The 12,213-nt window shown below is 41.4% G+C and overlaps 1 protein-coding gene across 6 annotated transcripts in view; it reads left to right on the top strand.

The window, feature by feature from the left end:
- The first annotated feature begins 422 nt into the window (after positions 1-422).
- Positions 423-12,213, top strand: part of TAF4B (TATA-box binding protein associated factor 4b) — an 86,141-nt gene continuing 74,350 nt past the window's right edge. For 5 of the 6 annotated variants that reach the window (XM_040984844.1, XM_040984845.1, XM_040984848.1 and 2 more), the window contains exons 1-5: positions 423-774; positions 6,091-6,236; positions 7,267-7,374; positions 10,414-10,575; positions 10,682-10,804. In XM_040984844.1, the coding sequence (XP_040840778.1) occupies positions 423-774; positions 6,091-6,236; positions 7,267-7,374; positions 10,414-10,575; positions 10,682-10,804 (891 nt within the window). The remainder of the gene's footprint in view (positions 775-6,090; positions 6,237-7,266; positions 7,375-10,413; positions 10,576-10,681; positions 10,805-12,213) is intronic. The other variant, XM_040984849.1, reaches the window with a different exon arrangement.

The raw sequence follows: 12,213 nt of genomic DNA, 5'->3' as shown, positions 1-12,213 counted from the left end.
TCTGGGTCTCGTAGTTTTGAAATTTTTGGCGGGGGTTGCGGGGCGGGGGGGAACCGCCTGGAAGAGTTAGGTTCGGAGGTCTTAGTGACGCCGTCCCGCCATCCACGGGGTCTGCGGCAGCAGGACCCGAGGCTGTGGTGCCGGCTTGAGCCGGCGCACGTGTGAGCCCCGCTGAGGAAGCAGCAGGCGGCCGTGCCGGTGGTGCTCTCCCGGGCCGACCCGACTCGCGCGGACGCGGGGCGGAAGGTCTGAGACGTGCGGGTCCCGGTGCCCGGTCGGCGTCTGCCGCGGTCCCCCTGCGCCTGTCGCCCGCGATGCTGTGGATCCTGAAGTGCGCTGGAGCCGGCCGCCGCTTCCCGAGCCTCCCCTCGCTTCAGCTCCCGGAACGGCAGCGCCGCGGCTGCCGCTGAGCCCCGGAGGGCATGTCCGCGGGCCTCACAGAACCGGCGGGCGCCGCTCCCTCAGCCGTCGGGAGCGCCTCAGGGACCGTGACCATGGCCCCCGCCGGGACCCTGCCGCTGCGGGTGGAGAGCGCGCCCCTGGCCGGCGTGACCAAGACGCCTGTCGGTGTCTGCGCCGATCCCTCGGCGTCTCAGCAGCCCCTGCGGTCCCCGGTGGGGACCGTGGTGACCAAGGTGGCTCCTGTCAATGCGCTTCCTCAACCCGGCGGCGGTGGCGGCGGCGGCTCTAGGCTGCCCGCGCCTCAGATAGTTGCGGTGAAAACCCCCAACACCACGACCATCCAGTTGCCGGCTAATTTGCAGCTTCCTCCAGGTAAGTGGATCGCCCCTCCTGGGCTTCTCGGGCGACCCGGGAGGCGTCGCGGCCCCAGATGGCTGCTTCTCGCTGGAAGAAAAGAACCTAGGGATCCGGTCGTGATCTTGACTTTGCGGGCTGTGCTTTAGCTTTCTGATGAGTATGACCTCTCTGTACCTTCGTTCCGATCGTACTGTAACGCGTGTTTTCACCCAGGTGACACCGTCAAAGCTGGGCCAGCATCTTCAGGAAGCTCCCGATGGCTTTGGCCTCTGGGTGTCGGGGTGGACAGGTGATAGCTAAAGTTAACTTGCCAGGTAGAGAAAGAGCCGCATGGAACTTGATGTCAAAAGCGTAACTGAAAATGTCTTGTGTGTTGAGACTGAAAGGCGGTTTTTGGTGTCACTCGGCGAGAGTGGGTGTTCAGCTTGCCGTCCAGTGCCAGGAACACGCGGCTCCCCTGCGCAGTGTGTGACGTGGGGCGGTTGTAGCTTGCAGTTGAAGGAATCTCTGCGGGAACAGGTGTCAGAGGGGACAGGGCAGAGCGAAGGAAGGGGTGTGACCGCCCCTTGTGCCTGAGTCTTGGTGTCCTTCTGGGGGCTGTCTCGATGACCCACACGCACATTTTGCCTTAGTCACATACTGTCAGTATGCTGAGTGAAATTTGAGAGTTTTACCTTCAGTCTTTCCTCAACTGGGAAAAGTCTTCTAGAATTTGTCTTGTGTTAATTTCGTTAAGCAGCGGGCGATTGGAGCTCTTCCAAAGGGCAAGGCAGCGAGACACCAATTCATAGGATTTTGGAAGCCCCTAGCAAAATGACAGGGATTCTTTCTGGAACATTGGGAGCAGATTACGCCCTGGACTTCTGATGAAGTTTTGCTTTAGTTTATGGTACACCAGGTGTGCACACTTGTTCAGGCCATGTGCAGCACCACATTTTTTTTTTTTAACTGAATCTAAGTTGTCCTCTTGCATATAGACATATAATAAATTTCTGTCTGGTTACTGGTTTGTTTAAATTACTCAAAAGTATTAGGGAAGATAGGTAAAGGTAGGCAAAGGAAAAAGGAGTCTCATATTCTTAGTATCTGAACTCTGTTTGAATCTGTTCAAACTATAAAACTAAAATAAATAAATAAATAAATAAATAAAAGTTCACAGAGAAAAAATAGAAGGACTGTCAAAAGTGAGAACATTCCAGTAAGTTGCAACAGATGACTTATTGAGGTTTTACTGTTAGGTGCTTTTCTACATTTATATTCTTTTATTTGTTGGACGTAAAAGGCAGGTAGCAAAATGTGCAAAGAGGTCTCCCAGGATAGATAATTTGCCCAACTCAATAGTTATTTCAGAGGGGTTTGGAATCCAAATTTGTTTAACTGTTTGCACATATTGTGGTTACCACTGTAAGCTTCATTATATGTCAGTGCTGAAAGGCAATTTAGAGAGTTTTAGAGCCTAGCTTTTGATTCCATACACCAAGGATTGAAAGCTGAATCTTGTCTGGATTCAGTGGCAGTAAACTCAGACTAAAGCCTGGTTATGTTGATTGTATGGTACTAGGCTGTTTTATGTGGGGCCAGCACTGACTTGGTGGAACACCTGTAATCCGGGTCAGAGTGCCTGGGTTTCTGTCCCTGTTCCCCTCCTGATTCCTGCCGGTGTGTCCCTGGGGAGATAGCAGGGGACATCCCCGGGCTGTGGGTCCCTGCTGCCCGCGTTGGAGACTCCTGGACATTGGGAATCTGTGGGGAATGGATCTGTAGATTGGTACTCTCACCAACATTCTGCCTCTTAAATAATTAGAAGAAATTTGAGAAGATATTTTAGGCCAGTGACCTTGGAAACCACCTGTCACAAAGGAAAGAGTTGTTGGTGGGGAAGTGCTTTATTTGAGCTGCTTTGGGAGTTTCTGCTGTTGTGTAGCTGAAGGGCATATGAATACATTTGTGCACTTCTTGGTGTAGAATAAGGTAGCCAATAGTTGAATGAATTGGAAGCACCCACTACAGTGATTTAAAAAGAGGGTATGAATCTTGTGCTATTTCATTTGTAATGAGAATTAATAGTGATGCTGAATATATATCAATTCTGTGCAATTTTCAATGTGCTAAATCTTTGAGAGTTTCCTCTGTGAACAAAACTGGTCTTAAAAATATACATATACATATAGGTTTTTCTAGAGAGTAGGGGCTGGAAATAAAAATAAAAATATACATATAGGTTTTTCTAGAGAGTAGGGGCTGGAAATAAAAAGTTATGTGGGGGAAACCCATGAGAAAATGAAAGATCTTTTTGCACTTGTGAATGTGTGGAATTTTAGGTCAAAATGCTGCCCTTTCTCTTTTGGGTGGTCTGAATCTCTTCTGTCACTTGGGAGTGATGGACAAGGACTTGATGATGTCTCATCTGTGACAGTTTCTTCATTATAGTCATATCGTTCAAGTTTCTCAAAGTTGTGGAGCAATTGTGGTCTTTTTTCATTAACCTGTTTTCATAGTTTAGAAGAGCCTAGAATTTGCGTATTCTTTTTTTAGTACCAGTATTGCAGGATTTTTGACCCCGAATACGGCAGCAACCTCAGTTCTTGTCTCGCAGGAAAGAAGAATTTTCGCGCGGACACAGTTTAGTTTTAAAGCAAGATTTATTAGAAAAGTTGAGAAGAGAGACTCCCATCCTAGTGACAGGAGGGGGTTTTGAGATAGAAAGGACCCTTACCCCCTGCCATAGTGGCAGGAGGAAAAGTAAAAAAGAACCCTAGTGCTCTGCCATAGTGGCAGGAAGAGAAAAACCCGAACCCGTATCAATGGCGGGGAATGCACCTTATAAAGGTTTCGCTCAAAGCTGTTTCTCCATGAACAAAAAAAAATTTCTGGTTTCCATGGTACCTGGCCTTGGGACAAAAGGCCACAGAGGTGCCAGACATAGGACATTCCAGGCCTTAGGCAGATGTGTATTACTTCTTCCTGCTCTCCTTTCAATGATAGAGATCAGCCTGAGGCCTTCCCACAGTGGCCGGAGGTAATGGCCGATACTTCAGGTGGGGGATTGGTATGTTAATAGCACCCCTGTCCCTTGGAAGAGACGTGCTCTGGTGAATCTAAGACATGGTGGGGGATTTTATATTTGAGAAAATGACTTGGGGACCCAGAATACCCTAACTGCCTACTACACAGTCTAACTCCTCTCTCACCAGAGTTACAGAGAGGAAGAGATAGTGAGATCTTCCATTTACTGGTTCATTTCCTAAGTGGTCACACTGAACAGGACTCAGGTGGAAGCTAGGAGTTTCATTCTTGTCTCCCACATGGGTGGGAGGGGCTCATGCAGCTGTGCTGTCCTCTTCTGCTTTTTACATATGACTAACAGGGAGCTGGAGTGGAAGTGGAGCAGCTAGGACAGGAACTGGCACCCATGTGGGATACCTGTACTGGCAGATGCTTTAGGTGCAGTGCTGCAGCACCAGCCTTGATAATTTTCTTTATTTAAAAAAATTTTTTTTTTTTTTACGTTTGATTTTATGACAGCTTCATAGGCTCTGGGATTCCCCCAACCCTTCCCGGACCCTCCCCTCATGGTGGATTTCTCCACCTAGTTGCAGTATTACAGTTCACATCCAATCATAATTCTTTCATTGCAAGCATGTACTTTGCATAGTGTCCAGCATCTTGTTGTCCAGATAAATTCTACAGTTTCTTGGGGAGACCATCTCTGGTCTGAAGGCAGAGCTGGCAGAATATCATCCCTACCAATAAAAAGCCACAACATATCATCAACAATAAATCATCAACAACTAAGTGACCAATATGTTAGAAAAGATAATAGCCTTTCTAACAGAAGTGGAATGATCATTTTTATGGATTTGATTTGCATTTCCCTGATCACTGGTGACAGTGAGCAATTTTTATATGTTTGTTGGTCATTTGTATTTCTTCTTTTGGGAACTGTCAGTTTAGGTCATTTGTCTTTCTTAACTGGATTGGCTGTTATTTTATTGAATTTTCTCAGTTCCTGGTATATTCTGGACGTGAATTATTTGTTGCATAAATAGCTTGCAAATATTTTCTTCAATTTTATTGGATTTTGAAATTGATTTTTTTGGCAGTGCAAAAGCTGAGTTCGATATAATTCCATTTGTTTAGCTTTCTGTTAAAATTTTATTCCCGTTTTACCTTTTAGGGCTTTATTCAGGAAATCATTGTTGAAGGACGGTGGGTTAATCCATGGCCTTGTGATGCCAACCTGACCCATCCTGGACTTTGTGGCCTCTTGGGGAATGAAGCTGTGGGTAGAAAACTAAATTTAAAAATGGAAGAAATAATTGCCTTCCAATGTCTTGAATTGTTTCCTCTATATTTCCTTTTAGTATTTTTACAGTTCTTACATTTGGGTTTGGTCTATTCGTACTGATTTTTGTGTATGGTGAGAGGTTGGGATCGTTCCAATTTGTAGTGTATGTGCTGCCAAAGCAAGCATCTGACAGGTGGGGATCAAATTTCATTCTTAATATGTATGCCCAGATTTCCCAACTTCCCAGCACCATTTGTTAAAGCTTTTTTTTTTTTTGGTATGTGTCCTTGTTACCTTTGTAAAAAAAAATCAGTTGGGTGTAGGTATGTGCATTATTTTCTGAGTACTCCATTCCATTGTTCTTTTTCAGTTTTTAATGTCTGTTTCCAGGCTGGTTGAGTTATTATAGCTTTGTGATACGTTTTGAAACCAAGTATTGTGATATCTAGAGCTTTACTCCCCCTGCCCCCCAACTCTGGGTCTTTTTGGCTATTCTGAGTCTTTGTAGTTGCATATGAATTTTAGGATTGGTGTTTGTAATTCTGTTAAGAATGTCATTATTTAATATTGGTATAACATCAACTAGGTTGTTTTAGGTAATAGGAACATCTTAATTGTATTCTTCCAATCCCATAAGAGAGAAAAATCTGTCCATTTTTATGTTCATGATGATTTATTTTAATCAGTGTCTTATAATTTTCATTGTAGAGATCTTTTGCTTCTTTGGTTAATTTATTCCTAAATATTTAATTTTTTTTTTCAGTGGAGTGGCTAGATTCATGCACAGATTCATGCCATGTTAATTACTGTGATTTATAAAATCTTTTATAAAGGGGAAAGGTCTTGCATTTTTTAGGATTACCTTGTCATATGCTCAGATTAGTAGTATTTTAATTTCAGTGAAAATAGTTTTCTGTGTTGTATGTGATAATTAGCACATCTGGAATTCAATATGTACCAGTGAGTCTACTCAGAAGAATGCAAGACAGTATGTGATGTTTATCTCTTGTTTCTCAAAAGTTACTTTTTTTTTTAAACTATAGGAACAGTTTTGATCAAAAGTAACAGTGGTCAGTTGATGTTGGTATCTCCCCAGCAAGCTGTGACAAGATCTGAGGCCACGACTAATGCACTTTCAAGGCCAGCAGTGCCAGCAAATCCTCAAACAGTCAAAATCTGTACCGTGCCGGTAATTCGCTTGAAAGTTCTTTTCCTTTCCCTTTGTTTCCCATTTTAATTTACAAATGTATGTACCTTTGCCTTTTAAAAATGTTCAAGTGATGATCCCATTCAAGTTTCTAAATAGTGTATTTCTTTGAATAAGTTAATTTAACAAGATTTTTTGTGTTGTCATTTTATAATTTGTGAAGTGATGAAAATTCAGTGTTTACACTTAAACATTTTATAGTTCTGAATGGCCTTTTCAAAGGAAAGTGTGCATCTTACTAGGGAGAAAAAGAAGCATTTTGCCTCAATTTTAATTTGTAGTAAAATATTGACACTTTATAGTATTTATTTTTATTCATATCTTACAATAATTATCCAAAAATACACAATTTTGGCATTGGTAGAAAATGACTTATTTTGTGTACATAATGACCTTCCTAGATATCTGAAGCTTATCTTAAGTGACAGAATTTAAACAAAATGTGTGGGTATTTTTGTTTAAACAGAAAATGCTGAATTTCATTCAGCATGACTTAGGCTCAACCTATGGAAAGACTGAATTATTTTTAATGTGAATCATTCTCTTCCAGTGTTGTGTTCTCCTAATTTAACAGTAGGTGCTCAATTTGTTATTTTTTGGCAGTAATGGGTGCTCCTTCATTTTCTAATTTGGCTTATCTAATTGTTGTGTTGAGATGTTAGCCAAGTTTTGTTTAATTAAATATTAAAAAAGAAGCTATATGTTTTTATATGAACCAAATAATTAAGTTTAAATCTTCATGCTAAATGCCATAATATTTACTTACTTTGAGATTTCAGTTAATGGGGTGTGTTTATTCAGTCACTTGACTCCTCACAAACGTGCGGTGAGCATGAACTAAACAATTGGTGAGTTAGATTTATAGTGTATAATGCACATAAAGCTGACCGAGCTATAAAGCCAATTATGAAAAGTAAGTTTGCTATGGTTAAGTATGCTAATATTTAGCGTAGTGCTGATTCCTCAATCACTAACGCTGATGACTTTGTCTTATTTTGCCTCCTCTCCCAAGAACTCTAGTTCACAAGTAATCAAGAAAGTGGCGGTGGCACCTGTTAAAAAATTGGCACAAATAGGAACTACTGTGGTAACCACTGTTCCAACGTCTTCCTCAGTACAAGTAAGTTGTGACTTACTTGTAGCTGTGTACGCTGGTCATTTAGCTATTTCCTGCCAAAAGCATATTATTGACTGAGTGTCCTTGCAAGAGCAGGGATCTTTGAGGACCAAAACCAGTGCTGTATGGGATACATGCTGCCGGCTCCATATATTATATACTTCTTAAGGCACTTTACATCTGTCTTCTCATTTCATCCTTCCAACTATAAATACAGAAAAGTTCATTGAAAGATGGATTTGAAGGATGAGCATATTTTGGGATAAATATTTTCAACTCTATATGCGGTATTTTCATAATATGTATTTTCTGTGAAGTTTTCGAGGACCCATTGTGTGCACAGATCCATTTTTCTTCCCAAGCGAAATATGCTTAAGCCTTTTTTTAAAAAAAAGTTTATAGATTTTTATTTTATTTATCTTTAAGATTTACTTGATTTTTACTGGAAAGTAAGATTTACAGAGAGAAGGAGAGGCAGAGAGAAAGATCTTCCATCTGCTGATTCACTACCCACTGGCTGCAAAGGTCAGAACTGTGCCAATCCAAAGCCAGGAGCGGGAGCTTCTTCCGGGTCTGCCATGTGGTCGCAGGGTCCCAAAGCTTTTGGCCATGCTCTGTTTTCACAGGTCACAGGCAGGGAGCTGGAAGGAAAGTGGAGCAGCTGAGATTAGAACCGGCACCCAAATGGGATCCTGGTTCATGCAGTGTGATGACTTTAACCCTAGGCTACTGCGTCAGGCCCTGTACTTTTATTTGAAAGACAAAATTACAAGAGACAGAGACGAGGACGAAGAACTTCCTTCCACTGTTCCTCTCCCCAAATGGCCACAACGGCCAGAGCTGAGCCAATCTGAAATCAGGAGCCAGAGTTTTTTCTGGGTCTCCCATGGAGGTGTAGGGTCCCAGGGCTTTGGGCTGTCCTTGACTGCTTTTCCAAGTCACAGGCAGGGAGCTAGATGGGAAGTGGAGCAGCTGAGAGAAGAACTGGAGCCCATATGGGATCCCGGCGCATACAAGGTGAGGACTTTAGCCACTAGGCTACCATTCTGGGCCTGTATAATGAATTTTAATAACACTGTCGTGCCAGGCCTGGCACAGTAGCCTAGTAGCTAAATTCCTCACCTTGGGTGTGTTGGGATCCCATATGGCGCCGGTTTGTGTCCCACTGGCCCTGTTTCCCATTCAGCTCTCTGTGGCCTGGGAAAACAGTCAAGGATGCTGGAAACCTTGAGACCCTTCACCCATGTGGGAGACCTGGGAGAAGCTCTTGACTCCTGGCTTCGGATTGGCACAGTTCCGGCCACTGTGGCCACTTGAGGAGTGAGTCATCGAATTGAAGATCTTCCTCTCTGTAGATCTGATTTTCCAATAAAAATGATAAATATTTACTGACAAAAAAAAGGTTGTTGTGCCAAAGATAATGAGTTTAAGCCTGTTGAAAGCTACCATTGTATTATCAAAGTGCTCAAGCTCAACTGTTTTAGTTAGTAGTACTTTGAGTACAACAGCTTGTTTTTTTCTCTTAAAATTTTTATTAGAAGACATAGTATTTGTAATGCTTGAAATATATGTATATATGCTGAGGAAATTCCACTATGTGCATTATTCTTCAGGGCCCTTCTGGGAGCCAGTTTAGGATTGAATTTCTTAGAGGTTCCTCCCTTGAGTATTAGAGATTTTCCACTTCCACTGACTTTAATCTCCTCCTTGTCAATTTTGCTTCTTTGTTCTCTGAGTATTGAAGTCTCACTATTTCTGAAACCTGAAAGCTTGAGTTTATTTAGTTGGTGATCACAATTGGTGGATAATAGTTATGTTTGTGATTTTTTTAAAGGGACAGGAGCAGGGGTTTATAAGCTAAAATGTTTGAATTCAAATGGGGAGAAAAACTTTTATTTCTTTATTACATGCCTGTGAAACATGCATTTAAATTAACATGGTAATACAGTATTGAGTTTTCTGTGTGAATTGTAAGTACTGCTTTTTCTCATCACCTTCATGCTTTTCATATGACCTGTAACTTTTAGTATTTGTCTTTAAATAACATTGCTGTTTTGTTTCAATGGCATTTTCTCAGTCATTGTCCCATTTATGATTTCTTGTACATTAACCTTTTGGTCCTACAGGTGGTGCTGGAGTCATACCTCATTTCGGTAGTGGCTAGAAGAAATAATTGACCTTTTCAGTATGAAAAGATCATGTTTCTAATCTTTTTGCTTACTGTAGTGGTCTACTTAGAAGAAGCATATCTGAGTATCAGATAATCCGCTCACTTTGCTTTGTTATTTAAGAAAAAGCAGAAAATTACATGACAGGAAATTTTATATTTCCTTAGGCTTTCTATCTTAATTATTTTTGGAGAAGCAATAATCATATTCTGAGGGCCTATATGCTTGACATTGTTTTTTACAAACAGCTCTGGAACAGTAAGTACCATTGCTGTGTGTGCTTTTTTTCTAAGACAAGAATGAGGATTTGTAGGGTTAAATAACTGGTATGAAGTCAGTACCGCATTGGGTGAGATAAGTAGGAAGCTGGATGAGAATGAAACTCGGATCTTCTGGAGTCCAGAGTTCTTAAACTTTACTGATGCTGCCTTGGACTGATAGAATTACTTTTTTCAAAGATTTATTTATTTTTATTAGAAAGGCCGATCTGCAAAGAGAAGGAGAGAGAGAGAAAGATCTTCTATCTGATGGTTCATTCCACAAGTGGCCATAATGGCCAGAGCTGAGGTGATATGAAGCCAGGAGCTTCCTGGTCTCTCACACGGGTGCAGGGTCCCAAGGCTTTGGGTCAACCTCTACTGCTTTCCAAGGCCATAGGCAGGGAGCTGGATGGGAAATGGAGCAGCTGGGGCACGAACTAGGTACCATATGGATTGTGGTGCAAAGATTTAGCCACTGAGCCATTGTTCCAGTCCCAGACTTGTAGAATTTAACATTAAAGCAAATTTCTAGTCTAGTAAGTTTGAAGGTAGGCACTTGCTAATCTTTGCTATAATTCTTTTTTTTAAAAAAATTGTACTGCTTTTAATTTTAGTCCATGGCTGTGCCAACCAATACTATCACTGTAACGCCTGCCAGGCCGTTGAACACAGTAACCACTCTGAAACCTCCAAGTGTGGGACCATCATCCACCTCCTCAAATGAGCCCAGTTTGAAAACGGAGGGACCAGCAAGTGCTCAGACCACCCTTTCTCCAGTAAGTTCTCGCTTGTACCTTATGCAAATATAATTCTTACAAATTTTCTTAAATCCTGTTTGCTATCCAAAAATTACGATTTTCTTGTTTATATTTTCATATTTAGCCAATGCTGGAAAATGTGAAGAAATGTAAGAACTTCCTTGCAATGTTAATCAAACTAGCATGTAGTGGGTCACAGTCCCCAGAAATGGGGCAAAATGTGAAGAAACTTGTGGAGCAACTTTTGGTAAGTGAGGACCATAAAATCTTGCAAGCTCTGTGAGAATCTACAGAACGTACTTTAAATGGGAAATATTTGTTTTAACTGAGGTTATTTTAAATATGCTTCTTGATAAACTTGGTTTTTTGCCTCTTAAAATCTTTGTAATGATTGTAAATCTTAGATGAGTCCATCTACTATGCATTACTTTAAAAATTTATTTTAAGATTTATTTTTGAAAGGCAGAGTTACAGAGGGAGAGAGGGAAAATGTGAGGGGGAGAAGAGAGAGAGAGAGAGAGCAGAGAGCGAGCTTCCACATTTATTGGCTCACTTTCTGTATGCTGCAATGATCAGATAAATGTGGTTCCCATGCAAGGGATTTCTTCCTTTCTGAAGGATTTATTTATTTTTCTTGCAAAGTCATAGAGAGGAGGAGAGACAGAGAGAAAGATCTTCCACCTGGTGATTCACTCCCCAAGTGGCCACAACGGCCAGAGCTGTGCCTATCCAAAGCCAGGAGCCAGAGCCTTTTCTGGGTCTCCCATGCAGGTGTAGGATCCCAAGGCTTTGGGCTGTCCTTGACTGCTTTCCCAGACCACAAGCTGGGAGTTGAATGGGAAATGGGCAGCCGGGATTAGAAGTGGCAGCCATATGGGATCCCAGCACATGCAAAGCAGTGACTTTAGCCACTAGGCTACCCTGCAGGGCCCCAGAAATTTCTTTTGGGCCTCCTACATGGGTTACAGGCATTGAGTGTAGACATTGTAATGTGAAACACAAGTGTGTTATCCACTAGATCCAATACTTACACCCACTTTATTTTTTTAATTCTTATTTTTTATTTTATGTATTTTATACAGTATGTTTTTATATATGTATATGTAATTAAATGTATAATCTATTTTTTTCTATATCAGTGTTTCTTCCCTTAGCCTAAAGATGTTGGAGAGAAGGCTGCAAGTAGATTGTTATTAAGATTATAAAATACCAAAAAAGCCGGCTATCAATAGATAATGAGATTCAAGTTCTCATATGTCCAAATATCAAGCCTTGGGCTTTCTGGAACTTAACTTTCTTAGAGCTCAACTTTCTTATCTGTAAGATGAGTAAAGTAAATGTGATGTTTTTAGAGGTTTCTATAACCGCCATAGTACTTTGTTTTAGCTACCAAATTATACATCCTCAGCTTCTTATATTCTCCTTCAGGTAGAATGTTTTGATATAGTAAAGAGAAAGATGGTGAAAGTTAGCTGTTTTTTTAATATATTATGAATTGAACTGCAAGAAACATGGGTATGCAAATAACTTTTTATGCTGATTTCATTTCATAAAACTAATTTTTATTGCATCAACAAGGACATAACTGGTTCTATTGTTTTTAATTGTCATTGTTTTTCTTGCCAGTGGGTATACCTGTTTACTTTTACATCATCA

This window comes from Ochotona curzoniae, unplaced genomic scaffold (genome assembly GCF_017591425.1).
Source record: "Ochotona curzoniae isolate NIBS_2020 unplaced genomic scaffold, NIBS_Ocur_1.0 contig_43, whole genome shotgun sequence".
In the NCBI taxonomy this organism is placed as follows: domain Eukaryota; kingdom Metazoa; phylum Chordata; class Mammalia; order Lagomorpha; family Ochotonidae; genus Ochotona; species Ochotona curzoniae.
Note: the sequence above shows the minus strand (reverse complement) of the source record. Positions and strands in the feature narration are given on the sequence as shown.